The sequence below is a fragment of the Heterostelium album genome (assembly GCF_000004825.1).
Source record: "Heterostelium album PN500 unplaced genomic scaffold PPL_scaffold10, whole genome shotgun sequence".
Taxonomy (NCBI): domain Eukaryota; phylum Evosea; class Eumycetozoa; order Acytosteliales; family Acytosteliaceae; genus Heterostelium; species Heterostelium album.
In genome coordinates, this window is record NW_008805072.1 from 1,100,039 (window position 1) to 1,126,801 (window position 26,763).

The following is a 26,763-nucleotide window of genomic DNA, read 5'->3' on the forward strand; positions in this document are numbered from 1 at the left end:
AAAAAGAATTTTATTAAATACATTTGAGTTAAAAAATAAATAGAAAGAAAGATAAATATGGAATATCCAGGATTTTTTGGATAATTTTACTATTATTATTATTATAACTAATTCTCTTGAATTTAGTTTGCTGCTTATTGTTGTTGTTTTCATATTTAAATATTTTGATTATTCATTATTCTCTTGAATTTCGTTAACTGCATTTGTAATCTTTAAAGCTAGTTTAATTGTCTTTACAATGGCTTTACCAATGGTCTTTAAATCTTTTTTATTAATCTTCTTGTCCTTGTCCTTATTCTTTTTACTTGAATCATGGCCGGAAGTATTATGGCTGGCGCAAAAAGAATGGTTGGGAAGGGCTTGTTGGTAGCATCCACTGACTGAACATTGTCCATTTGGTGTATGAGTATACGACATCTTTAAATTTTTATTTAATATTTATAATATAAAATGAATGTAGGGTTTAAATAGTATAAGTTATTTAGTTTATTTTTTTTTTTTGATATTAGTCAGTTAAAAAGTCCATTCTTATTTATAGTTTTCTAGGTGTCTATTGGATTTTAAATTTAAATTAATGGGCCACTTGTAACCAAGAACAAAAATTGAGATATTGATTTAAATCGTTTCCAAAATTCGAAGTGTGATGTCAGCAGTATGTAATTGAGTTTGGATTTAAGGATATTGTTTGTGTTTTACAAATTATCATTGTACATTTTTGTGTACACCAGGTGCCTTTACTTTTTTTTTGGATCTATTAATTAGATATTACCAATAGATTATAATTCTAAAAAAATTAACAACTTGCCTTACTTTGAAATTTTTTAACAAAATTTTGGCACAATCATCATTATCGGGATATTTTTTGTAGAATCCCAAAAAATTAAAAAAAATTAAAAAAAAATTAAAAAATTGTTTCGAATTACAGCGAACCTTCCCATTAAAATGATCATTCCATTTGCTCATGTAGTTTTCTTTTTTGTGTGTTCATACAATCTGTTATTAAATTTCCACAACACGTTTTTTTTTCATTATATTTTTTGTTTGATTAATGAAAAGCTGTTGCAGAATATTCTGTCAAGTTGATCCAAGTATTTTTGTTGTAAATTGCCAATACAAAAAAATATTTTGTAGTTCTATCTTTGAGATTAAGATTTTGATCTACCTCATTAATTACTCTAAAGATATGATTTTTAGAACACAATAAGCTATTGGCAAGTCAGATCTTGGAACAAATGGCATTGTTTTTACTCTGTTCCGAATATAGGAGGTTTATTATTATTAATAGAATCCAAATCCAATTTTTAATTAAAAATAGAGTGAATTTAAATTTTTAATACAAACAAATTCCTTTTCTGTTGGATCTAATTTTATTATAGATAATATTGATAATATTTTGGAACCTATATATTACTTTAAATTATCACCTACAGCAAGGTAAATGTCGTCTTTTTTTTATTTATCGAAATCTTATATACATAGTTGATTATTTCCTATAGTGCTAATTATTATTACATTAATCCAAATAAGATTGTGAAACAAAGAATCATAGCCATAATGAATATTGATGACTTTGTTGATGATGCTTCATTTGGATCTATATTTTTGTTTTAATATTAGAATATTGTTGTCAATTAAAGATGTTATTTTAAAATAAATAAAGATTATTTACCATTTAATATACCATATGAATATGTATTTTGATAACCTCCTGGTCTTGTTACGATGATGGAGATACCGGTTGGTACGCTTGGATCCAATCCAGTGATGGAAGCAATCAATTGATTGCTTCCAACCTCTTGGAGTGTTGCATCGATTGGACTGGCGTACTGTTGAACACCACAGGCACTGAATGGGAATGCACCATCTGGAAGTGATCCAACAAACTTATAGATTTGATATGTATCATTTGAATTATCTGTCTTGGTGAATTTAACAGTTGCACCCTTTCCTTTGTCTGTCATTGCCAACTCTAATTTACCACCGTTTCCTGGCATTGGGAATTTTGGATTTACAACTTGAAACAATTAAAATATTAATATATTAATAAAACAACTATAAAGAGCTCTAAAACCATTAAGTTTACTTACTTGTATTGAAATCTGGTGTGACAATGAATTGGAATACAATTGGCTTTGACGAAGTTGCATTGGCAACAACAAGAGTAGAACTATATTATTATGAATATATGATTAATTAAACTAAATAAATAGATAGGATAATGATAATATTATTATTATTATTATATTGTAAATACATACACATTAGTTGGTTGACCAATGGTTGGCAAGTTGAATGACAATGATTGTTGTTCTGGGTCCCAATATTGTTGATAAACGTTGTCTTGTGGCGAAGCTTTTCCATTGAAACCAACAAAAAAGTTAACTTTTCCGTAACATGGGATTAACATTCCATCTAACTTTGCTGGTGAATCTTGTAGGTTCAACGTGATATTAGATCCCGATGTAAAGTTATAAGTTCCCAATATATTCAATTGAATATCTGTCAATTGTTGTTGTGCATTTACTACTATACACACCAACAGTGTTAAAGCAATTATATTTCTAAACATTCTTCTTATATTTTATTATTTATTTATTATTTGTTTGTTTAAAAAAAATTATATAAATGGTTACTGCAAGGATAGAAAAAAAAAAATCACCTCTATCTAAAATTTCAAAATAATTATTATAATGGTGAACGTGAACCCACCACACCTTTTTTTTTGTTCAAAAAACCAATCATGTGAAACCCACCAGTTTTTTGATCGAGATTTCAAAATCCAAAAAAAGTCAATTCATCATAATTTGTTTTTAATATATGGTTATGAATATCGATATAGATAATATATTTATGTGTTAGTTATTAACAGTCAATATTATCTGTTTCAATAAATTTTTAGATTTTTTTTATAAAAATATAGATTTTTTTTGAAATAATTAAATATAATAATTTATTGAAAATAACAATATTTATATTTAGAAATTATAAGAAATTGGAATCGTGGATTAGTTTATGACTTTTTGGTTTATATACTTTAGTTATTTTTATATCAATTTTGGAAGGATGTGTCGTTCATTTCCGATTTACTTGTTGAATGTCAAAACCTCTTGAATCACCATTATAACCCCTAACCAACCAATCAACAAAACTATTCCAAAAAAAGATTGGATTTTAATAACTTACTAAAAAGTGATTGTTTTTTTAGTTTTCAATATCGATTACTTTAATATAGACTTGAGTACTTTTAGTAAACTTTTTTTAAAATAAACAATTTAATCAAAATGGAAAAAGATTTACCCAACTTTAAAAAGTCAGATATTCGTTTTAGGACTATAAATTGAATCATTGTTTTGGACCATGTACTCTTTAAATCAATCATTTTATTTATTATAGTAGTTATAAAGAATGGTAAATAATATCTTTAATGATAATAAAAAAAATAATAAAAAATATTTAAAATATTAACTAATATTATTTTTTTTTTGTAGCATAAATATTTTATTTCAACAATTTTCTTAATTATTGGATTTTGTTTTAGTTTTGGAAATGGAGGTATGTTGGTACAGAGTTTTAATGGACCAATTACAAACGATGAAATTCAATCGTTTTTAAACCATGTTGTATCATTGACACCTGCCTCTGATAATATCGGAAACAATTGGGCTCAATCCGGTGATAGAAGTGGAGAAGTAACCAAATCCATGGGTATCATGTATGAACTGACACAGAAAATTAACATACTCAATGAGATGTTGGTGTTCTGCGATGCTGTCTATATTCAGAGAAACGACTTGGCACCTGCACCTGTCGGTCAGAATACCATTTGGACGGGTAGAATCGATCCATGTTGGCCGAATACCAATACTCCTCAGACCAGTGGAAGTGGAGGTGAACAAGGAGATCCTGCCGGTCATCTAGGATACTGTGCTCGTTTAATCCTTCAAACTCCAGCCATTTGGAACACCGTTATTCCATCACCGGGAGATCCAAACAACTTGGGTTCCACATATTTGCTTCGTGCAAAGAAATATATAAGTGGTGCCGACTACTCAATGTCCAACCACACCCTGAGATCAGCTCTCAACATCGCGAACGGAGGTAAACTATACTTTAGCCAAGCGAATCCTTACAAATCCGGACAAATCGTTCCTTGGAATCAAGTAATGATGTTCCTCTATGCATTCCAAAACTTGGCTGTTGCACACGATATTCTCCAAGACAATCCGGATCTCGCCAGCCAATATCACAATCTTGTACAAGTCAATCTGAACTGGATGTTCAACGAAGGAATGGTCAAGGTAAACAACGGTCCTAAAGGAAGACCTATCTACAGATGGGGATATGTTTTACCAAATACCAATGGTGAAGATACCAACCATGGAAACCTCGATGTTTCCGGACTCTACCGTGCATACCAGTCCGGATACTATGGAGTTACTTCGTCCATGTTGTTGCCAGTCGCCAACACCTATTGGGATATAGTCTATCGTGGACCGGCCGACTACTCTGGTATTCTCGACGGAACCGACGGAACTGGTAATGCATCTCCCACCAACTATGTCCGTGCAGGCTATTTCTCACTCACTGAATTCCGTCCCGATACGTTCAGCCAGCTAACAACCGATTGCACACTCCGAGTTGGAAGTAGTTCCAACACTGCAACAGACCGTGTCTCCCGAATGTTTTGGCTCAAGAATCAACGCTACCAATCGTTCTCAATGAATGTAGTGCCGACTTTGGGTGCCGCCTATACCAGCAACTACATAGTAAGCATCCGTCCCAACGGTGCATGGAATAGCGATGTCTCCTTGAATGTCCGCGGACTACCAGTCGGCGCTACAGTAACTTTCAACGGCAGCAGCAATGTCATAGCCAAAGGTAGTGGATCGCTTATTATCACAGTATCGACAAGCTATCCAACACCACCAGGTAACTCAACGCTAAACATTGTCAGCAGTGGCTGGGGAGCAGTAAGTCAATCTAGTAGCGTAACAATGACCGCACTTCAACAGATACCCAAACCAAAGTTTTCTCTCGATGGTGGTAACTATGTTGGAAAACAAACACTTACTATTACATCCCAACTTTCAAGTACCATCAGATACACCACCGATTCAAGTACACCGGCATACAACAAGGGTATCATATACAGTCAACCAATTGCAATCACAAAGAATACAACCATAAAAGCTGTTGCTTATCGCACCAATTATAAAGATAGCTCTACAACCACTGAAATTTACTATATTAAATAAAATAAGTTTAGTAATATTTTCATACTGCGGTCTCCTTCTTCCACGGAAACTAAATTTTTTTTTTTGTTTTTGTAATTTTTTTTTTTTTTTAATTTTTCTTTTTTTTTCTCTCAAGCTTGAAACTCACTGTGTGCACACATTTTGTTCAAAGTAAAGATAGTTTTTATCGATAAAGACATCATCATTTTTCATTCATTTTATATTGTAATATCAATAATAATAATAAAACAATGCCTACCGTTCAAGTATTAAGAGATCCATTGTTGAAAGCTTTGGGAAAACAATATAGTATGTTATTGACTGATATAAATAGATAGAGATTTTTTTTAGTCATAATATATATTTACTAACATTTTACTACTTTTTTTATTATTATTTTTAGCTGATGACGAGTTTGATGATCTCTGTTTCAGATATGGTATTGAATTGGATGAAGTTGTAAGTTGTTTTCTAGAAAATGATAAATTATAATTTGAATAAGAATTAGAATAAGAATACTTATGTTATGTACAATATAAAGACTTCAGAAAGAAAGATCATTGAAAAGGAAACAGGTGTAGTCGATAAGAATGCTTCGGATGAAGTACTTTATAAGATCGATGTTCCAGCTAACAGATACGATTTGTTGTGTATGGAGGGATTGGCACGTGCACTCAAGGTCTACGGTCAACAAACACCGATTCCAAAGTATTCGATCACCGCCAAGCCAGCTGTCTACCAAAAGATGATCGTCACACCAGAGGTCAAGGCAATCAGACCAATCGTAGTCTGTGGTATCTTGAGAGACATCACCTTTGACCAACAAACCTACAAGAATTTCATTGATCTCCAAGAGAAACTTCATCAAAACATTTGCAAGTAAATATCAATCAAATAGTACTACTATCTATTTATATTTCAATCGACATGTTGGCCAACTAATAATAATTTAATATTAAAACAGAAAGAGATCACTTGTTTCAATTGGTACACATGATTTGGATACTGTTAAAGGACCATTCTACTACAAGGCATTGAAGCCAGAGGACATCAAGTTTGTACCATTGTCACAAACCAAAGAGTTCAACGCTGTTGAATTATTCAAATTCTATGATGTTTGTAATCAGTTATAGTTAATTAGTTAGAGAATATTAATATTGAAACATAAAAAACAACAAACAAATACATACTACTACTATAAATATAGGAAACTAGCTCACATCTAAAGAAATACTTGCATATTATTAAAGATTCACCAGTATATCCAGTGATCTACGATTCAAACAACACTTTACTCTCACTTCCACCAATCATCAACGGTGATCACAGCAAGATCACTCTCAACACCAAGAATGTATTCATTGAAGTCACCGCCACCGACTACACCAAAGCCAACATCGTATTGAACATCATGTTGACTATGTTCTCTGAATATTGCAAACTTCCATTCACGTAAGTAATAAGATGATAACTATGAGATTAATGGCAAATTACTCATTATTATTACCTATTAATACAATATAGTATGGAACAAGTAGAGGTTGTAGATGTAGATGGTACTACTAAACTCTTCCCACAAATCGATGAAGTCGAAATCAAAGCATCTACCTCCTATATCAATAAATGTATTGGTGTACAATTGGAGCCAACCAACATGATTGAGATGTTGAAGCGTATGTCTCTCGATTCACAATTGAGTCAAGACAAACAAACCATCACTGTTTCCGTTCCATCCACAAGAAGTGGTATGCATCAAATATTAAATAACCAATAATAATCGATTGATCAAATATATTAATCTATTTTTTTTTTTTTTCTCTATAGATATTATTCACGAATGTGATATTATGGAAGATGTTGCTATTGGTTATGGTTTCAATAATATTCCACGTGTTGTACCAAATACCCCAACCACCGGTAGAATCCAACCAATCAACAAACTCTCAGAGTTACTCGCTGCTGAAGTTGCTCAAGCCGGTTTCACTGAGATTATGACTTTTGTATTGTGCTCCAACAAGGACAATTACTCTTTGATCAACAGAGACGACGACAACAACAGTGTAAAGATTGCCAATTATCTTCACGAAGATTTCTCTGTATGTAATATTATAAAAGAAACAAACAAACCAACAAACAAATACGATAAACTAACTTTTTATATCAAAAATAATTAGGAAATTCGTACAAGTTTAACAAACACTTTGTTAAAGAGTGTTGTCTCAAACAAGGCATTGCCATTGCCATTAAAGTTATTCGAAGTTGGAGATATCTCTATCAAGGGATCTACCGGTAACAAGAACTTGGCCGATCCAAACAACAATAACAGTGACACTGGATCCTATAACAAGCGTATGTTGGGTGCCATCTACTGTAATCACTCTGCCAGAATCGAGGTTGTTCACGGTATCCTCGACAAGTTGATGTTGTCACTCAACATCAAGCACATCTCTGATAAGACTGCATCTGCCTATGGAAAGAAATACCAACTCAAGCCAAACAACGACAAGCTCTTCATGACCGGTATGGGTGCCGATATTTTAGTTGACGACAAGAAGATTGGTGTTTTGGGTGTTGTTCATCCAACCGTATTGAAGAACTACGGTATCTCATACCCATGTTCATTACTAGAGTTTGAAGTCAACATGGAACTCGCTTCATGTATTCAATACCCAATTCAAAAGAAATAAATTAAAATAAAATGAAAAGTTAAAATAAAAATATCATTTTTAAAATAAAATCAAAGGCTTAATATAACAGATAATAAGAATTCTATTCATATTCATTTATAAATTAATTTATAATTAAAGAAATTATTTAAATGTGGTCATCGGATATTGGGTTAATTTATTAACGTCGAAAAATAAATATATAAGAATGACACGTTTCTGGTGGGATTCTCTACTTCAATTAATAATGGGAAGGAGATCGTTATTTACAAAAAAAAAAATCTGAAATCTAACAAAGAAAAAATGATCATCGTTTCATAGAACAAAAAATAAATAAAAATTAAAAATAAAAACCAATCAAATAGTTTGGTCCATGAAAAAAATCTTTAAACAGCAGTTTATTAATAGACAACACTATGTTGGGGGTGAATTTTTGTTTTGATTAATGTGTGTGGCAAAAAAAAAAATCTTGTAAATTTTTTGATTAACTTTTTTCTCAAGAAAAGTGATAGTTTAATTAAAAATAAATAAATAAAAATAAATTTTCGCTTTATTAATTTCAAATCTATTTTAATACACCAGCCCAACAAATGTCATTAGCTCCCAGACACAAACATCAATCAAAATAAAACAAAACAAAAAGTTTACTTCATTCCCTCAACACTACTTAATCCATCAACCAAACAAACAAACAAACAAACCAACAAAGATGTATCACAATTAAATATTTCAAATATAAAATTTATCTAATTAAAAAATTTCTAGAGAAAATCATTGTATATATAATATAATAACAATCATAAATAGTTACTCTTTCTTAATCATACTCAAATAGTTTAAAATTAGAAAACTTACTTATTTTTAAACAATCAAAATTCTAAATAACCTACTGCTCAGAGTTGGTAAAAAAATAAAAAAGAGGTAATGTTCTAACAACAGAGTTATTTAAGTACTTTATATATGGTTACAAATTTTCTCACTTTTTCAGAAATAATTAAAAATAAAACAACTGAAAATATGAAATTCATTTTTTTTATTCCAAGTTTATAACCCCCAGTCACTGTTTTAGTGAAAAATATTCACCCCTTTTTTCACTTTTATACCTCACATTCATTGGATGTTACTTGAAATGAATAGAATTCATATCAGATTTCAAAGCACACTTCAATCATATCAATCGATCAATAGACAACGTAGTTGATCATGTTGTTTTGATTAAAAATAAAATCAAAAAATAAACAAAAACAATACCAAAATTTATATTTATAGAAAAACATAAAAACTTTCACATATACAAAGCATTGGTGTAGAATAGAACAGTAACATCAGATGTAAAAAAAAAGTGGTAATTTATATTATTTGCATAAACAGTGATTAATACCTATATTAAAAATTCATGTACAGTCATTGTCATCCATCATTTATCAATCACATCCTGTTCCACCAGATGAAAATTTCCTTTTTTGTAATGAAATTTAATACATTCAGAAAAAAAAAAATGTATATTCTATAAAACTGGGATCATGACAATATTAATTTATAGATTAAGGTTAATATTAGCTTTCTTTAGTTTTTTGTTAACTTCATTAATGGATTTAAAATATCATGGCAACTCACAACTCTTTTATCCACATCAAACATCGCATACAAATATTTAAACTCTTAATTTTAAAAATGTTAACCACATTCAATTAATTGAAAATTACACAATTTTCTATTAAATATATTTTCATTTTTCTTTATTTTGTCATAAAATTAATTGTTGTTTTAATATGATAAAATTAAAAAAAAAAAAAGTGTGGAGTATGTTTGATTTATATATGTAAATGTGGTGGTTGTGGTGTGGTGGAAATAGTGAATTAAAAAGTAGTGTGGTTGGTGTGTTAATGATAGTGGTTTCAATCAATCAATTCAACTCTCACTCACACACACACTTTCTCTCACTTGAAATATGCTTTTTCATGCTTATAAGGATATAATAAACAAATTATAATTAGTTTTGGATTTCACCTCTCTCTCTCTCTCACTACCTCGTAGTGTAGGAGATACTAAATGAGTGAGGATATAGGTATAGATTAATTCATTCAATCTAACCAATCACTGTGTCAGTCATATGTGGTATTGGGATGATATTGTATAATAATAGTATTGTTTTGTTTCTGATTCAACAATTTATATATGATCATTCTCTCTATACAATGCAACACCATACCACAAACAGCATCTATTCAACCTAGTTTTATTTATAAATAATTATTGTTTATATTAATTTTTATTTTTGTTTTTGTATTGGATTTAACCTTTTTTTGTTTTGTCTGGTTCTGTCTCCCAACAATCTGGAATATGATAATCATTTTCTTTAAAAACGATTCAGAATTGTATGTACATTTTATTATTTGTTTGTTATTATTAATTTTATTTATTGTATAAGTTGTTTTTCAAAAAGGTAATCAATCTCAATCTTATTCAATAGGTAATTCCTATTTATTTATAAATTGTTTGTGGTAGCACTGTGTCGTTTTGGTCTCACTTTGCCTGTCAGGTCAAACAAACAAATTTTATTTAAATCAAAGACAAATAGTAAACAGTAATCATTTTAAAAAAAAACAAACACATTGGAATAGTTTAGATCTAAAAGTTGAGTTGTTGTCAACAATATCGAAATCATATTGGCCAAATCACCATTGAAAGAAACCAAGTGATTCATCATATTATAGTTATACTTTATATTTCCAATATTATTTAAACTTTTTCAAGAAATTAATATACTTTTTTATATCATCATTGTTTCCACATTGTTTTTTTTTAACTTTACATTACATTTAATCTTTATCTCTCACAATATTAATATTATCGACAACCTTATCCATAATAAACAGTTTCACTCTTGTTACAAATCAAAATCAAATCTAAATTAAAGTAGGAAATTTCAATATTAATATTAACATTAATTATTTTAAATCAAAACTTTAGTATTTGTATATAATAATAATATAATAATAGTAATTCGATAATTTAATTAAGTTTAATCATCGAAAATATAAATAAAATAATAAAATAATAGTAGCAGACATAAATAAATATAAATAAAACAATGACAATCATTAATAATAGTAATGATGGTACAATATCACAAATAACCAAGCGATTTAAAAGAAAAAAAGAATCATCACAAAGAAAGATTGAAATAGATTGTAATAAAAATAGTAGTATCGATTGTAATAATAATAATATAGAACATCAACAGCAACAACAACAACAACCAACAAAATATATATCAAACTGGATATCAACAACCAAATATACAATTTTAACTTTTATTCCAAAGAATTTGTTCGAACAAGTAAATATTAGAATCAATCTTGAACTCCTCAAGAGGAACCTTTTTTTAACATGAACATTATTTTTTTTTCTATCATTTAGTTCAGAAGAGTAGCCAATTTATATTTTCTATTTATTTTAATAATTTCATATACACCGGTATCACCAGTTGCACCTGGACCAAGTACGATCAATCTCGGTATTGTTTTGCTGATCAATGCAGTCAAAGAGGCTTATGAGGATTTCCGTAGATATCAATCGGATAAACGTATAAATTATCAGAGTACGAAAGTGATAAGGAATTCAAAGTTGATCGATATCTTTTGGAAGGATCTAGAGGTTGGTGATGTAGTGCGAGTGGACAGCGATGAACAATTCCCAGCGGATTTGGTTCTGCTGTCTTCCTCATCGGAATCACCAGGAATGTGTTATGTTGAAACATCGAATCTCGACGGAGAGTCAAATCTAAAGAGTAAACAGTCACTAGTGGAAACAAACAATTTGAAATCGGTAGAAGATTTCATTGGTGCGAAATTATTGATTGAATACGAAACACCATCGCATCTTTTAAACAAATTCGATGGTAGAATTACCATTAACAATGAAGATACATTACCATTAAATGTTGAACAATTATTAGTAAGAGTAAGTTGTTATAAATACATATATTTTTAATCATCAAAAGTTAATAACATTATTTTTATTTTTTTCAGGGTACACAATTAAAGAATACAAAATGGATATATGGTGTTGTTGTTTATACTGGACATGAAACTAAGTATATGTTGAATACAATGGCAACACCTTCCAAGAAGAGTAAGCTTGAAAAAGAGATGAATAGAATCTTGTTGATGGTTTTGTTTGCAGAGGGATTGTTGTGTTTGGCAAGTGCGTTGGTTGGAATGGGCTATGAGAAGCGTATTGGACAACATTCATTCTATCTGCACATTGGTAAACACTTTCTTTTGCAAACCATACAAAAGATCTTTACATTTGTTGTATTGTATTCCACGATCGTTCCAATATCACTGTATGTCACGATGGAGATTGTCAGAGTTTTCCAGGTGATTTCAATCAATCGCGATAAAAAGATGTATCACCACGAAACAAATAACTTTGCCAAAGCAAGAACTTCCAATCTCAATGAGGAGTTGGGACAAGTCGAATATGTATTCAGTGATAAAACTGGTACTCTCACGAGAAACGAGATGGAATTTAGGGTGTGCAGCATCAATGGAAAAAACAATTGGAAATGAACTGATCGATTCAATTACAACCGATCAAAACAACGAGAACGGCGAAGACAAACCACCACAGAATCTCAAGCATTCACCAAGCGAGGTGGAGCTCAAGGATTTTAATAGATCATTTGGCAATCTTACTGAGAAACTTCAAATTGATTTTACAGTACCAGAGAATTTGGAATTCTTTATTGCCATGGCTTTATGTCATTCAGTTATTCCAGAAATAGATTCAAATGGTTCAAGTAAGTAAAATTTTAACAAACATAATTATATTATCTATTTATTAATTTTATTTATTTCTTTTATTAGTTTCATATTCTTCATCGTCACCAGATGAAATTGCTTTAGTTAATGCAGCTTCAATATATGGTATTAAATTCCATTCTAGAACACCACATTCAATGAGTATCATTGTGAATGGAGAAGAAAGGTCCTATCATTTATTGAATGTATTGGAGTTTTCGAGTGATCGTAAGAGAATGTCGGTGATTGTCAAGGAGTTTAACTCTCAGGATATCATTTTATATTGTAAGGGAGCTGATACTGCAATTCTACCATTATTGTCAGATACACACGATAAAGAGATTCTCAAATTGGATGAAGATGCTCTAAGAAGATTCTCATGTAGTGGTCTTCGAACTCTCTGTATTGCCAAAAAGATAATTCCCACTGTTGAATATGAACAATGGAATTTGCTATTCAAGAAAGCATCGATTGCAATCGAAGATCGTGTTGAAAAAGTTGGAGAAGTATCGACTTTGATTGAAAAGGATTGGACTTTGATGGGTGTCACTGGAATTGAAGATAAACTTCAATACAATGTGGCGTCAACAATCACTACAATCTCGAGAGCTCATATCAAGATTTGGATGTTGACCGGTGACAAACAAGAGACAGCTATCAATATTGGAATTTCCTGTAAGTTGTTGGAAGGATTAGATATTCTTTTGCTGAATGAATCCAGCAGTAAGGATGCTCTGCAAGAGTTGATCAATACACACATCCAAAGAATTGAATACGAGCGAAGTTTGGAGTCGACTGGTGCCGGTGCAGGAAAGAGAGGTTACGCAATTGTTGTCGATGGAAGCACTCTTTCCATTGCTATTACCAAGGAGTTGGAAGACAGTTTCTACAAGCTGACAAGTCTATGTACATCTGTGGTATGCTGTCGTGTTACACCGTTCCAAAAATCAGAGGTTGTTCGTATCGTAAAGGATCGTACCAAGTCTATTACTCTGGCGATTGGTGATGGTGCCAACGATGTTAGCATGATTCAAAAAGCACACATTGGTGTCGGTATCTCTGGAAAGGAAGGTCGTCAAGCAGTTTTAGCAAGTGATTTTGCGATTTCACAATTCAGATTCTTGGAACGTCTTGTTCTCGTGCATGGAAGATACAATTATAAGAGATTGTGTCTCCTCATTTGTTACTTCTTCTTCAAGAATCTCGTTTGTTCATTACTTCAATTCTGGTTCTCGACAAACACCCAATTCTCAGGCCAAACATTCTATGATGCTGCCAACATCCTCGGTTACAATCTAATATTTACATCACTGCCAATCATTGTGATTGGTGTATTCGAGAAAGATATTGACTCTTCCTATCTGAGAAAATATCCAACATTATATAGAGAGTGTCAACTTGGTAAATCTGTAAGTAGTAAAAGTAGCAAAGATGTTTCTGAGTGGAAAACAAATATATTAATTTCAAATTACTTTTTAAATATATAGTTTAATCATAAAATATTTTGGGCTTGGATTGCATTGGGTATCTATTGTTCCTCTGTAATTTATTTCTTTTCTTCTAGAATCTTTGGAAATGCGCCAACTGATACCAGTGGAAAGATAGGAGGACTCTACCAGACTAGCGCAGCTGGCTTCACCTATCTTGTGTTTGTTGTCAATCTTTTGTTGTGTCTGGTGATTAGCTCTTGGACTTGGCTACACCACTTGACCATCTGGGGAACACTGGCAGTCTATTGGATATTGGAGTGTCTCTACAGTTATATCTATGTCTCCTATACCAACTACTTCTACCTTGTATTCCTTCAGCTAGTGGAACAACCATTATTCTACTTTACATTCATCATCACCGTTGTCATTGCTTTATTACCAGCCTACGTAACATCTTTTGTATATAGAAACTTTTTCACTCAACCAATTCATGTTGCTCAAGAAATTCAAAGAGAAGATAAAAAAGCAATTAGTCAAAAGTTAAAGATGTTACACAACATTTAAAAAAAAAAAAGAAACAACAAACAACCCACTTATATAATAAAACGACTTTAATTATATATATAACAAATTTAAAATATGTTTTTGATTTCATAATATTAGAGGTTTAATATTTACTAACTACCCATTTATATTTATTGTCTGATTATTAAAAAAGGAGAATAAATATAAAATTTATTGATAATTTGTATCTTTTTTTTTTTAATTTAAAAGCGTGTTAAAATATTATTATCCTTAAAAGGATACTTTTAAAAGACAATTGTATTTATTTCTTATCTTTTTAATAAATTATCTGATTTACATATATATATCTGAAGTATATTTACTATTTCAATTTTTTTTTTTTTCATCAAATAAAATAAGGCTTTTTTAAATTATTAATTAAATACATTATTTTTTATTTTTTAATCTGAAATCATGGTAGGAACATAACTTCTGCGTCGTAAGTTTGTTTCTTGATCAGAGTCGTTGAGTGATGATGGACTTGATTGATCAGCTTCACTCAATAGATGTACCTCATCTGGACTACCATGAAGTGCGATAGACTTTAGCGCAGCTATACCATTGCCCATCGTACGAGGACTTAACACTTCAACGGTGTTTTCTGATTTCGCTGATGACGAAGAGCTATTGGTCTCTCGCTCGCATTGAACCAAGAAGTCGTCGATGGTCAAGAGAAGCTGTGATGGATCGTCACGGTGAATGATGAACCATCCTTGGAGCTGTGCAGTCGATACTCTATGATTTCTCAGTCTCTCCAGTAGTTTCTCTACGACCGGCTTGGTCAGTGAGTTGTCTTTGGTAAAGAATCGCTTGAGCATCTGAGTGATCTGATACTCTGAGGCGTAGTCGAATTTCACTTTGATATCGATTCTACCCGGACGAATCAGAGATGGCGACAATCGCTCGATGTGATTAGTTGTCATGATGAGAATACGTCCGTCGGAGCTGGCCAGTCCATCGAGTGCATTGAGCAAGCCCGAGAACGTGAGAACGTCATTTTTGCCCTTTCGCTCGATAAACGCAGCATCGATATCCTCGAGCACCAAAATCGTTTCTTTCGGTGTTTTCTGAATGATCGAATGAATGTTTCCATCGTGGATGCCCTTGCTCATATTCATGATGCTAATGGACATACCGAATTTGCCTGCCACCGAGAGAATGTACGATGTCTTACCGGTACCCGGTGGACCAAACAACAAATAACCACGTCTATAAGGTACACCAGTATTGATATACCATTGTTTTCCATTAATAAAGTTATCGACGTCTTCGATCACCTTTTGTCCGATGTTGGAATCCAAAATAACAGATTCTATTGATCTCTTTGGTTGAATAGAAATACATTCCCAGAATTGCGAATGAGGTTCCAATGAATATATTTTAGTCTAAAATTATTAAAAAAAAAAGAAAAGGTTAGTGTTATTACAATACTATTCATTATTATTATTATTATTATTTTTACTTACTTTATCTTTATTTAAATTAATGGAATATTCCATTGCTGTGTTTATAAGATCTTTGACGATTTCTAGATCACCACGTAAGATTGTTACATCAATGAAATCCTCTCGCATTCCATCGATGCTTCGCTTCTCGGATGACTCTCTAACGATGTATACTAGATAGCCTTTGTAACGAATCCAGACAGTGCCTGTTGGCAACAGTTTGAACTCTGGCTTACCACTCTTTACTTCGGCCTGCTCGTGATAACGCGTATACACAGTGACTGCTCTCGTTCCGAATATCTCCTGTACGGAGAGCCATTCCAACATCCAGATGAACGCTTGATCCGGATATGATATACGAGCGGTATAGTAGAACCGACTCTTTATCCACTCGCCCGATGACATCAACATTCCACGCAAACTATTCAGTATCCATGTTATCACCAGCAGTGCTATACCTGCACCTACCATTGATCCACTTTGTGTCATACCAGCCATTCCCAACATACCACCCAACATACCAATGCCAGCAGTACCAGGATCACCTGTAGGATTTAATACATTATCCATACTTTATATATTATATATACAAATAAAATGTAATTTATATATATTACTAAACTTTAAAGTAATGTAAAAGTAAAGTAAATGATAATAATAACAATAATATACAAATAATGATAAATAATATACAAATGTGGTAATATTATAAAAATAGAATGCAATATATATTTTAACAAAAAAAAAAAAAAAAAAAAAAAAAAAAAAACAGAACCTTTGAAAGTCAACTCTACCAAATTGAGAGTGTCAAAAGATATAATAGTAAGGATAAACTAACCTTCACAGAAATGAGTAGGTTATCTATCTTTTTATTATGTACTAATTATTAATAATCTATTCTATTGTAAGTGTAGAAAAGAAGAATTTAATAAATAGTAATATGGCTAGAAAAATTGTAAAAGTTTAATTAATATTTAAAAGAAAAAGAGATATAATGATTGTGAATTTAAATTATCATTTTTTTGTTTTGTAACAATAACAAATAATAAAAAAATGATATTTGTTATTTTATTTTTTTACTTGTATGTTTTTTTTTTGTTTTTATAGTGGTCAGATAATTAGAATCGTGTTTATTTTTATTCAAATACAGTCAGATTAAATAGATAAATGGTGAGTAGTAAATATTTTGTATATATTGATAAGATGGGTCTTTGTAAATAACAGATATTGACTTTTAAAATAACAATATCTATAAATAATAATAATAATAATTTGATTTGTTATTATCACTCCTCAATTTACCTTGTATAATCATTGAAATAGATTATTTAAATTATTTAATTATTTTTTTTCCAAATTTAAAATTTTACATATATTTAGGCTTTACAAAAAAGTTTGTTGATATTATATTAAAATGTGGAGTTCCTTTTATCGAAAAATGGCAAAGGTTTCGAGAATGATTCCCGAATCATCATTTTCTTCAATAATTCTTCTGATATTTCCTGAAACTTCATTTTCTCCAATAATTCCTCTGCTGAATCTCTAAACTCGGAGGGATCAATCATGGACTCTATTATCTATTCATTAGATACTATTAAAAAAGTTTATTATATAAGGTGATAGTTTATATTATAATGTAAATGTTTATAAAACCAATTTTTATTTCTGATTATTCAGGAAGCATACTAATAGCATTACCCTTATCTAGAGTTAGTCTGAGATTTCTTGTTACAATGGCATTTTCTGGATGCTTTACATTATAAGCATCAAGTGCAGCATACATGTAATCTAGATATTCTCTGGATGTCATTATATATGTAGGATTATCTTTATAGTAGTTCTCTACTGGATCTCCAGTAAAAAAATGTGTGATTGTGTCCCAGAAAATCTTGGCTACTGCAATTACGATGAGAACAAAAGTCAAGACCAAACATGCTGGACCAGACCAGGAAGTGCTGACAAAGAATGTTAAAACAAAAAGGGCAAACGTCAGAGAAAGCTCGGTTAGGGAAAGGGCAGCCTCTCCCCACTGTTTGTTTGCAATTGCTGTCACCAACTCGTATCCTGAGACCAACATACTAGCTACAAGTAATACACCAGTGACGATCTTCAAGTACTTGGTCATTTTAATAAGAGTAGCAAACTTGGCGACATTTTTAGTTGCTACGGCCTGCGCTATTGGTGAAACTACATTCGGCTTAATTAGGTCTGCAATTTTCGCGCCAATCCATTTGTATGCTTTATAACCAAATTGAATTGCATCCACAATCGAAGTAATGCCATCGACACCAGTTTGTGCAGAGGTTATCCAGAGTGAGACCTTTTCTGGATCGGTAAGCTTGTCATAGCTATAGAGTCCTTTATAGATGACACCAGCATTAACCAAAACAAACAATCCAGATACTAATTTAAACGTTGTCGATTCCTCCCATTTAGCCACAAGTTCAGGTTTTCCAACTGGGATTGCACCTTTAATCTTCTTGAGTTTCTCAATGAACTTATCCTTGTTGATAACATAAGCATCACTAGCACTTACTGCCTTTGTCTTTGCAGCGTTGACCATTAACTTGCTCATGTGGAAAAGAGCATCTCCTAAAATTTTACCAAATGTTCCTTTACTTGTGTAAATAGCCTCCCAATCGGTAACTAGATTTGTCCATGGATGACTTGTTGATTTAGCAATCGCCACAAGGACATCGGTTGTTATCTTTCTAAACATTCTTTTGATTTTTGGAGTGTTTTTCAAACTGAATGGTGCTGCTATCGCATAGAGGTGAGAGTAGTATTCACTGAGCACGGTACTTGAGAGTCCAAATGAAGGGTCCAAAATATCCAACTTTGCCTTGAGCTCTGAGAATGCATAAGAATGATCGGCGACATCGGCTTCATTTAGAAGCACCTTGTTGGAATTAAAAGCCTTTTCCACCCATGTTTCTTTGTAGACATCTTCCAAAAGGTACGACTTGACTTTATCCTTCAGAGTGTCTGCATTGTACATGTAAGGAATGAACGCAGGAACTTTCTTTACTGTGGCGAGATAGGAAAATTTCATGTTGACGTCGGTCATAATTTTACTACCTTGAGAAGCCTGGAAATCAGTGGTAGCCTTAGACTTGACTCTGGAATAGGATTTGGAATTTTCAGTACGCTCCTTCAAAAACTGGAGCAACCAGAGGTTAGAGTATTTGGTGATCTCCGCTGCATATCCCTCACCGACGATGGCACCGGTAATCTCGGTAGAGAGAGTTGGCTTGGAAACATTGAGTACTGATCTACCATTGTCAGTAAGATTAGCCTTAATAAGGTCGTACATATAGGAGTCTGCTTCTGTTTTTACAAAATCTGTTTCGGGCAATGTAGTGTCCGTTCCTTTTTGATAGGTTGTGAGTGCCATGAACTTTTCGGGGGTCAAAGTGGAGACATCCACAGTTGATTCGGTCTTATAGTTGGTTGTGAGATGATTTTTTCTCCATGTTAGAAAAGTCTCAATGAAAGTTTTTGTTTCAACTGTTGTCATGATAAATATTTAAATTTAATAAATAAAATAAAAATAAAATAGATAAACAATAATTAATATAGAAACTTAAAAACTAATATAAAAAAATAATAAAAAACTTTAGATTAAACTTTATAATAATCAATCGAAAGTTTTAAAACTAATTATTAATTTAAATAAATTTTGTTAGTAAATATTTTAAAAGAAAGAAGCCACATTTTGGGTTACCTTTTCCCACCAGAACGAATAAATAAACTGTTTCTTTTTAGCATCTCTGTTCTGGAGATATCGATATTTAGGTGATCACAAAATCTCATGTATCAAAATATCTGAACTGATGGTTAATAAACAAATTTAAATATCGATATCTCCAGAACAGAGATGCTAAAATGGGATCTTTGGTTAGAGACTTTATGTTATAATCGAAAAATGAAACCCCAATTTGTTTGGGAGATTTTTTTGTGATAAAAGTGTTTGTGATTTCAATGCAAAGATCACAAAAAAATTAAAGTGTTTTGGTCTACCAAAAAACTTTCAACGAAAAAATCTTTTTTGCACAAAAAATACAGAACTTTTTTTTTTTATTTTTTTTATTCAATAAACAAATTGGAACTTTAATAAATTAATAATAAGACGAGATTATATATTATATTTATTTATTTCATTTGAATATAAAAAAAAATGACAGAATCATATTCAATTATATCTACTTTTCAAAGTTGGAGACTTGCAAAAACAAAACAAGAACACCCAGAGTTTGATAGTATTGATATCAATACTTTGACCGCTGAAAATTTTTTGGCATTGTCAACATTCGATCGAGATACACAAGTCGATATCGTTCAAGACAAAGCCGAGCAGTTCTTTATAGATCTTGTTCTTTACCATCTTTCCAGTGAAGGATTGAATGCCCTCGGATCAAGCAAACCTTCTCTTAATGCCGATCTATTAGAGTTGGTTCAAGACCCTGCAGTCGTCACTTATTTTCAAAACTATGCTCCACTCTGGCTTCTCCAAACGATCTATCATCACGACCAAGCTTCATACCAATCCGATATTAAAGGTGGAGTAGTCGAGAATAGCATGTTTAGTCTCAATAAAAGCAATATTTTCATTCTTATCACCATGAAGTTGTATTACTTTGCACTCAAGCAATTGGTTCCAGCATTCCTACCATTTATTTATTGGAGCGATTTGAATCAATTCCAAATCAAAGTTAGAGTATACTTTAAAGACACCAATGTTATCAAAAACTGGATGACCACTGCCATTCAATGCCAGAATGCGGATATTGGTAACCGACTATCATTCGATGCCGTTCGTTTCAATGAATTAAAGACCAAACTAGATCTCCTTCAACCGAACAACAGACTTTCAAATGACATTGTTGGTTCTCTCTGGTATTCACTGCTTTCCTACTACTCCACCAAGAATCTCATCAACAATCCAGTTAACAGAAATATAGTTATCGCAACCAACCAAAGTATTCTCAACAGAATCATTGCCAATCCAGATAACCAGTTCAATACCCAAATCAATGATGCAACCACTGCTCTTGCTTGTGATAAGCCAACTTTGATCAATCTACTATCAGATTTGATGATCAAAGCAGCTTTAGAGACTCCATTCGATAACGTTGTTCCAGGAGCTGATTTCCAATCTACGGCCAAACCATATACCAAAGAATTCATTGCCAAAACCCCGTTTACACCGCTCCAGGATAATTCAGATTTTCTCAGATTCGCCAATGCTATATACTGTGCTTGTCATGTCGGAGTTTTAGCCTATGGAATCCTCAATGGTCATGATTACACTCTATTGGTTTTCTTTAACCCAGGTCTAATGTATATTGGAGAAGGACTCTTTATTTATAAATATGCTGATGGTATTGATCAAGGAAATATCTTTAGTGTGATGGGTGATTTCCTCAGATCTCTCACAAACGATATGGCAAAGGATGCAACAAATATTTTCACGGCTTTCCAAACATTGGTTCCAAGACTAATTCATCCAAACACTAGTGAGCATATAACTCGGTTAATTCCATCATTTTACATTCTCACGAAAGATCAACAAGCATTCCAACTGTTCAAGTCCCAGAGCTCAATGATATTGGACTGGGGAAAACTAGCGGTCAACTTGCACAAGATGGATGAAAATGAAGTAGATAACTGCATTCCTGGTCTTTTCACTGTTTTTAAAAAGGCTGGATGTGCTGCAACCTCCACTGCTCTCTTGCTTGGAAACAACCTCTATGGTCTATCATTGTGTGCAAGAGTTTACCCACAACTCGAAATGACCTTGAAACGATATGAACTGACCATTAAAGGTCAGTTTGATATTTCAAACATTCCAGACCCCATAGAAGTCTTTATCAACTCTGTTGAAGAGAAGTTTCGAATTGACTATGATGGTGCACAGTTTGATGACGATGGATGGGAGAGCTATTACGAATCATTGGATCCAAGAATCCAACGTGGTATTGACATTTTGAAGGAAGTTCATAAAGATAATCTCAATGATATGTTTGTACTTCTCGCCGAAATGGAACAAAGAGTCAGAGAGCAAGAGTATAATAGATTTACCACTCAAATTGTTAAACTTGAAAACAATATCAATACAGTGCAAGGAGGAGATTGGAAAGCCATTCCCGGATCCCAAGCAACAGTAACCATTACCCGTCCAAGTCGATTAATTGCCACTCTTCAATTCTATTCCAATGTTTTAAATAATGGATATGGTTCAGATTCAATTGATGTGACCTCTGCAATCAATAACCAACTTATGACTTTAGGAGGATGTATGTATTAAACATTAAATAATCAGATAAAAATCGAGAATAAAATACTAATATGAATCAACACAACAATTTTAGATAACCAATACCCCTGGCCTGTAGGTACATCAATCAGTCATAGTAGAGATTGGTCAACTGGTTTTTCAATCACAGAGCAAATTCTTCAAGTAGGTGTCTATCAATATGATATTAGAGCCAGAATTAGAGGTTCTCTTCCAAGTGCTCAAGTGGATGCTCCTGCTGCTGTCCTTTTCATTGCTCCATTGTAAAAATGAATTCAAACGACTATTTAAATAAAAAAAATCAAGTTATAAATTTATCAATTTCATTTATTTTATTTTGTTGGTTATTTACAATGAAAAAGTTAAAAAGAATTAAAACTCCTTCATGAAATGTAACCCCTCAAGATATTAATTAATTTAGTCAAAATCAATATCCCAATTTTTTTCACAAACACAAAACTGTGATTAAACTCGTGATTGAGGATGTAAATGCGAGCGTTCGAGGATTGTTTTTTTCATTTTTTTCACAACTCGTTTTTTGTGATCAAAACCAAGTTCGAAAGAGGTTTGAACTTTTGGACCAACACACGTTTGCAAAATACAAATTTTGCAAAGATAATCTATTAAAGGATCATGATCTCTGAAGTGTTGCAACCCATTTTTTGGATATCTTTTCTTTTAATTTGGAATATGGTGACAACAAAATACAAACTATATTTTTTTCAAAATAAAATGTATATATTTATTAAAACAGATCAATCTTTTTAAAAGTTAATATATTTCTAAAATAATAATAAATAAAATTGAATAAAATAATGGCTTCAACATTAATCTTTAATGGTAGAGTTGATGGATATGAATTAAATTATAAAAGTGATGGTTCCGCCACTTATACTTTAAATGGTGCTCTATTATGGAAGGTAAATTTTTATTTATTAGTTAAAAAACCAAACTAATGAGTGACTAATGTGTACTATTTAAATCTACTAGCAACAATGGATGACAGCTTGGTCAGATTATATTATGTTTAAAACAAGTGATAATAGAATTTGTTTATTATCATATATGGATATAAATGGTTTTTTATCGGGCGATATCTTGACAAACACAGGCTTCACACCATTACTCCGAACAAGCATGGATCAAAATTTGGATTTCAAATATTTATCAGAGTTTTCAGATAAAAAAGATGTTGTTATTGCTTTGAATAAAACTGGAGGTCGTAAATTCTATACTATCAATCTCACAGGCTCCACAATCACCGAATTCACACCAAGTTTCAGTGTAACATCAGAACTTTTCAAGAAATCCATGGACCTAGAAAAAAGATTGTCCAGACTAGAGAATTCCAGGGTCACTACTCAAATTGTCAAAGTTGCTACTCATGGAAATGTGGTAAACTCTACGGATTGGGTAACAATCGCAGGTTCACAAGCTTCAGTTGTCATTAACGTACCAAGTAAAGTTGTTGCCATTGTCCAATACCACTCATTGGTTACGGGTAATCTGAGTGGTACCTATAGTATTGATGTTACATCTGCTCTTAACGGTAATCTAATGACTAATGGAGGTATGAACAATGCATGGCCTGTTGGTTCTTCAATAAGTCAATGTAGCGCCTGGAACAATGGAGTTTCAGTGACTTCAGATATTCTTCAACCAGGAATTTACAATTATGAGATGAAAGCAAAATTAAGATTCACTCCTCCCGGTGGAGTAGGATCAGTAAATGGACCAGGTGCTGTTATCTTTATCATGCCTCTGTAAAAATCGATTAAATAAATAAGAACAAGTTGAATACACGTTGGTAATCGCGATTTCTTTATTGAATTGTAATTTCATTGTTGCTTTTGAGATAGTGATGAAAACTATGTTGACTTTGACAACTCAATTGAGAAGTGCCACTTCTTATACTGTAAGTATCTCCTCTTCCATAATTATACTGGTTAGTTAATTTAGTTCGGATATTATCGGTTTATACATTTATTAACTGTTGAACTACTACTATTCCTATTCCCTTTCTCCAAATTCGAAAGAAATTCAAGGATTGATTGGTGTCTATGATAAAGAGGCACTTGTAGCTTGCCATCTCTATTGGCATCATGGAAAATGAACTTTTAGGATTCTTTAAAAAATGTTAGACTTTGTGTTGAACGAGATGAAGAGATCCTTGTGTAGATGGACAATTGAGTTGTCAAAGTTGCTCTTGCTCAAGTTTTCAAAGATCTTGCATTAAACTATAAAGTTTAAAGAAAAAGAGATGTGATGATTGAAATAAATTAAAAACAATCTTTTAACATAAATATGAAATTCTACATAATTAATTTTATTATAATACAAATTTAAACTTTTACATCGACAGAGAATACTTAAGATAATAATGTAGAGTACTAAGAAGTCTGAAAAAAGGAAGAAAGCTTTGATATTTCCTGAATCTTCATTTTCTCCAATAATTCCTCTGCTGAATCTCTACCCTCGAAAGGAGCAATCATGCACTCTATTATCTTTGATTCTCTTGGGTAGAACTCTTTGAACTGCTTATTGAGGATTCGGTGTTTCATCAAAGTTTCGAGTTGTGAGTTGGCACGGTCAGGGGGATTCCAAGGAACATCTTTGGAATATCTGAGCAGTATTTCAAAATAGATTACACCAACACTGTAACAATCGGTCTTTTCATTGTAGAATCCACCCTTGTACTGCTCAGGACTGCAGTAATACGTCGATCCGGCTTTCTCATTGTTGGTGCCTTCCAACACTTTTTTCAACCTGGAAATACCAAAATCACAGATCTTGACAACCAGATCATCATTGCCGACGTGCTTGATAAGAATGTTGGATGGCTTGAGATCTCTGTGGACTATACCCACCGAGTGTAAGTAATGAACACCTTCCAGTATTTGAACAATGATATTATTGATCTTGGCGACATCCAAGTACTTATTAGATTTTAAAAAGCTATCTAGAGACTCCCCACAATATTCCATCTCCATGCACAATACCAAACCTAGTTGTTGTTGTTTTAGATGTAGCAAATGTACTTCATCTTTTTCAACAGTGACCGTACTACTTACTTTTTTACTATCAGCTTCATCTTCAATATTATAAACTGATTCTTTTGATGGATTACTAATACTATTACTACTATTTATACTATTATTACTATTATTATTACTACAACCTATATCTTTACCATCAACTTTACTAACTCCATATTTAATGGGGGAAATGGAGTCTTCTGTTGTTTGGTTTACTTGATTATTACTACCACCTTCAGCGCCGCCATCGACTTTACTAGCTCCATTTTTAACGGCGAAAATGGAGTCTTCTGTTGTTTGGTTTACTTGATTATTATTACTATTACCACTTTCAGCACTGCCATCGACTTTACTAGCTCCATTTTTAACGGCGAAAATGGAGTCTTCTGTTGTTTGGTTTACTTGATAATTATTACTACTACCACCTTCAGCGCCGCCATCTAACTGACTAGTTTCATCTTTATTGCTTATGGAGTGTTCACTTGATTGACTACTACTTCCAATTGGATGGAAATCACTGGTTTTTGACATTTTCGAATTGGAAGCCTCTGATTGGAGGGCAGGAGTAATTCTGGAGAGTTCAACCCATGATGTATTGATTTGGACAATGTTTTTGTGGTTACACCTGGAGTGAATTTGAACCTCATTTAATGATTTTATGGTAAAATCCGCTTTCTTTATGGCACAAACTTTGTTTTCGCTGAACTTAGAGCACAAGTATACCTCTCCAAATGACCCTTTGCCAATAGGTTCCATTGGTGTATACTGATGATCTCTATCGGTGATAGGATATTTTGTTTCTTTTTCAAAGATCGACGACAATCTTTCCCAATGCATTTTCTGTGCAAGTTGTTTGTCGTTAATATGGGTAACAATAATAGAAGGTTGTTGTGATGTTGGAAGTAGTTGTTCGAGCTGTTGTTGCTTTTGTTGTAGTTTTAGTTGTCTAGTTGTTTCCATTGTTGTTGTTGTCGTCATTATAGTTGTAGTTGTGGTTTTAGTCGTCGTCGTTGTTGTTGTTGTTGTTGTTGATACATTATTATGGCTATGAATGTGACTATCTTGTGGTTCATCACTATCGATAACCTTTTCTCCACCTAGTACACCAGAAGTTGATGGATGGTCTGTTGTTGACTCCATACTTATCGATATAGTAACAAAGTAGATTCTTATGATTTAGGAGTGGTATTATTCTGGTTGGCATCGGAGTTTTCATCAGTTTTTTTCTATCATATAAAAGAATTGGATAAAAAGAGAATTAAATTTTAAAACGCTAGTAACGTAAC

General features: G+C 32.3%; 12 protein-coding genes across 12 annotated transcripts; 7 read left to right on the forward strand and 5 right to left on the reverse strand.

Annotated features, from left to right (window-relative positions):
- Positions 1-168: 168 nt before the first annotated feature.
- On the reverse strand, positions 169-417 carry PPL_12458 (uncharacterized protein; the record flags this gene model as incomplete). The annotated part of the gene is made up of 1 exon (XM_020583189.1): positions 169-417. One exon carries the CDS (start codon positions 415-417, stop codon positions 169-171), a length of 249 nt encoding a protein of 82 aa, XP_020429376.1.
- Positions 418-1,045: 628 nt separating this feature from the next.
- PPL_12459 (uncharacterized protein) lies at positions 1,046-2,569 on the reverse strand (the record flags this gene model as incomplete). Its single annotated transcript, XM_020583190.1, has 5 exons — positions 1,046-1,175; positions 1,513-1,594; positions 1,670-2,014; positions 2,088-2,167; positions 2,259-2,569. The coding sequence occupies 5 exons, from the start codon at positions 2,567-2,569 to the stop codon at positions 1,046-1,048; spliced, it is 948 nt and encodes a 315-aa protein (XP_020429377.1).
- Positions 2,570-3,405: 836 nt separating this feature from the next.
- Positions 3,406-5,255, forward strand: PPL_12460 (uncharacterized protein; the record flags this gene model as incomplete). Its single annotated transcript, XM_020583191.1, has 3 exons — positions 3,406-3,408; positions 3,489-3,712; positions 3,785-5,255. The coding sequence occupies 3 exons, from the start codon at positions 3,406-3,408 to the stop codon at positions 5,253-5,255; spliced, it is 1,698 nt and encodes a 565-aa protein (XP_020429378.1).
- Positions 5,256-5,485: 230 nt separating this feature from the next.
- Positions 5,486-7,921, forward strand: pheSB (phenylalanine-tRNA ligase; the record flags this gene model as incomplete). Its single annotated transcript, XM_020583192.1, has 8 exons — positions 5,486-5,543; positions 5,638-5,693; positions 5,743-6,113; positions 6,199-6,349; positions 6,442-6,686; positions 6,759-6,979; positions 7,059-7,330; positions 7,409-7,921. 8 exons carry the CDS (start codon positions 5,486-5,488, stop codon positions 7,919-7,921), a joined length of 1,887 nt encoding a protein of 628 aa, XP_020429379.1.
- Positions 7,922-10,994: 3,073 nt separating this feature from the next.
- On the forward strand, positions 10,995-12,308 carry PPL_12462 (uncharacterized protein; the record flags this gene model as incomplete). The annotated part of the gene is made up of 4 exons (XM_020583193.1): positions 10,995-11,243; positions 11,324-11,866; positions 11,935-12,037; positions 12,205-12,308. 4 exons carry the CDS (start codon positions 10,995-10,997, stop codon positions 12,306-12,308), a joined length of 999 nt encoding a protein of 332 aa, XP_020429380.1.
- Positions 12,309-12,454: 146 nt separating this feature from the next.
- On the forward strand, positions 12,455-14,702 carry PPL_12463 (P-type ATPase; the record flags this gene model as incomplete). Its single annotated transcript, XM_020583194.1, has 3 exons — positions 12,455-12,707; positions 12,775-14,117; positions 14,196-14,702. 3 exons carry the CDS (start codon positions 12,455-12,457, stop codon positions 14,700-14,702), a joined length of 2,103 nt encoding a protein of 700 aa, XP_020429381.1.
- Positions 14,703-15,103: 401 nt separating this feature from the next.
- Positions 15,104-16,717, reverse strand: PPL_12464 (AAA ATPase domain-containing protein; the record flags this gene model as incomplete). Its single annotated transcript, XM_020583195.1, has 4 exons — positions 15,104-15,437; positions 15,537-16,087; positions 16,169-16,399; positions 16,616-16,717. 4 exons carry the CDS (start codon positions 16,715-16,717, stop codon positions 15,104-15,106), a joined length of 1,218 nt encoding a protein of 405 aa, XP_020429382.1.
- A 1,099-nt stretch (positions 16,718-17,816) lies between these two features.
- PPL_12465 (uncharacterized protein) lies at positions 17,817-19,664 on the reverse strand (the record flags this gene model as incomplete). Its single annotated transcript, XM_020583196.1, has 1 exon — positions 17,817-19,664. One exon carries the CDS (start codon positions 19,662-19,664, stop codon positions 17,817-17,819), a length of 1,848 nt encoding a protein of 615 aa, XP_020429383.1.
- A 660-nt stretch (positions 19,665-20,324) lies between these two features.
- On the forward strand, positions 20,325-22,709 carry PPL_12466 (uncharacterized protein; the record flags this gene model as incomplete). Its single annotated transcript, XM_020583197.1, has 2 exons — positions 20,325-22,443; positions 22,519-22,709. 2 exons carry the CDS (start codon positions 20,325-20,327, stop codon positions 22,707-22,709), a joined length of 2,310 nt encoding a protein of 769 aa, XP_020429384.1.
- Positions 22,710-23,257: 548 nt separating this feature from the next.
- On the forward strand, positions 23,258-24,209 carry PPL_12467 (uncharacterized protein; the record flags this gene model as incomplete). The annotated part of the gene is made up of 2 exons (XM_020583198.1): positions 23,258-23,362; positions 23,433-24,209. 2 exons carry the CDS (start codon positions 23,258-23,260, stop codon positions 24,207-24,209), a joined length of 882 nt encoding a protein of 293 aa, XP_020429385.1.
- Positions 24,210-24,312: 103 nt separating this feature from the next.
- PPL_12468 (uncharacterized protein) lies at positions 24,313-24,715 on the forward strand (the record flags this gene model as incomplete). Its single annotated transcript, XM_020583199.1, has 3 exons — positions 24,313-24,357; positions 24,564-24,616; positions 24,688-24,715. The coding sequence occupies 3 exons, from the start codon at positions 24,313-24,315 to the stop codon at positions 24,713-24,715; spliced, it is 126 nt and encodes a 41-aa protein (XP_020429386.1).
- Positions 24,716-24,784: 69 nt separating this feature from the next.
- Positions 24,785-26,617, reverse strand: PPL_12469 (uncharacterized protein; the record flags this gene model as incomplete). Its single annotated transcript, XM_020583200.1, has 3 exons — positions 24,785-24,810; positions 24,916-25,261; positions 25,514-26,617. The coding sequence occupies 3 exons, from the start codon at positions 26,615-26,617 to the stop codon at positions 24,785-24,787; spliced, it is 1,476 nt and encodes a 491-aa protein (XP_020429387.1).
- Between the last annotated feature and the right edge of the window lie 146 nt (positions 26,618-26,763).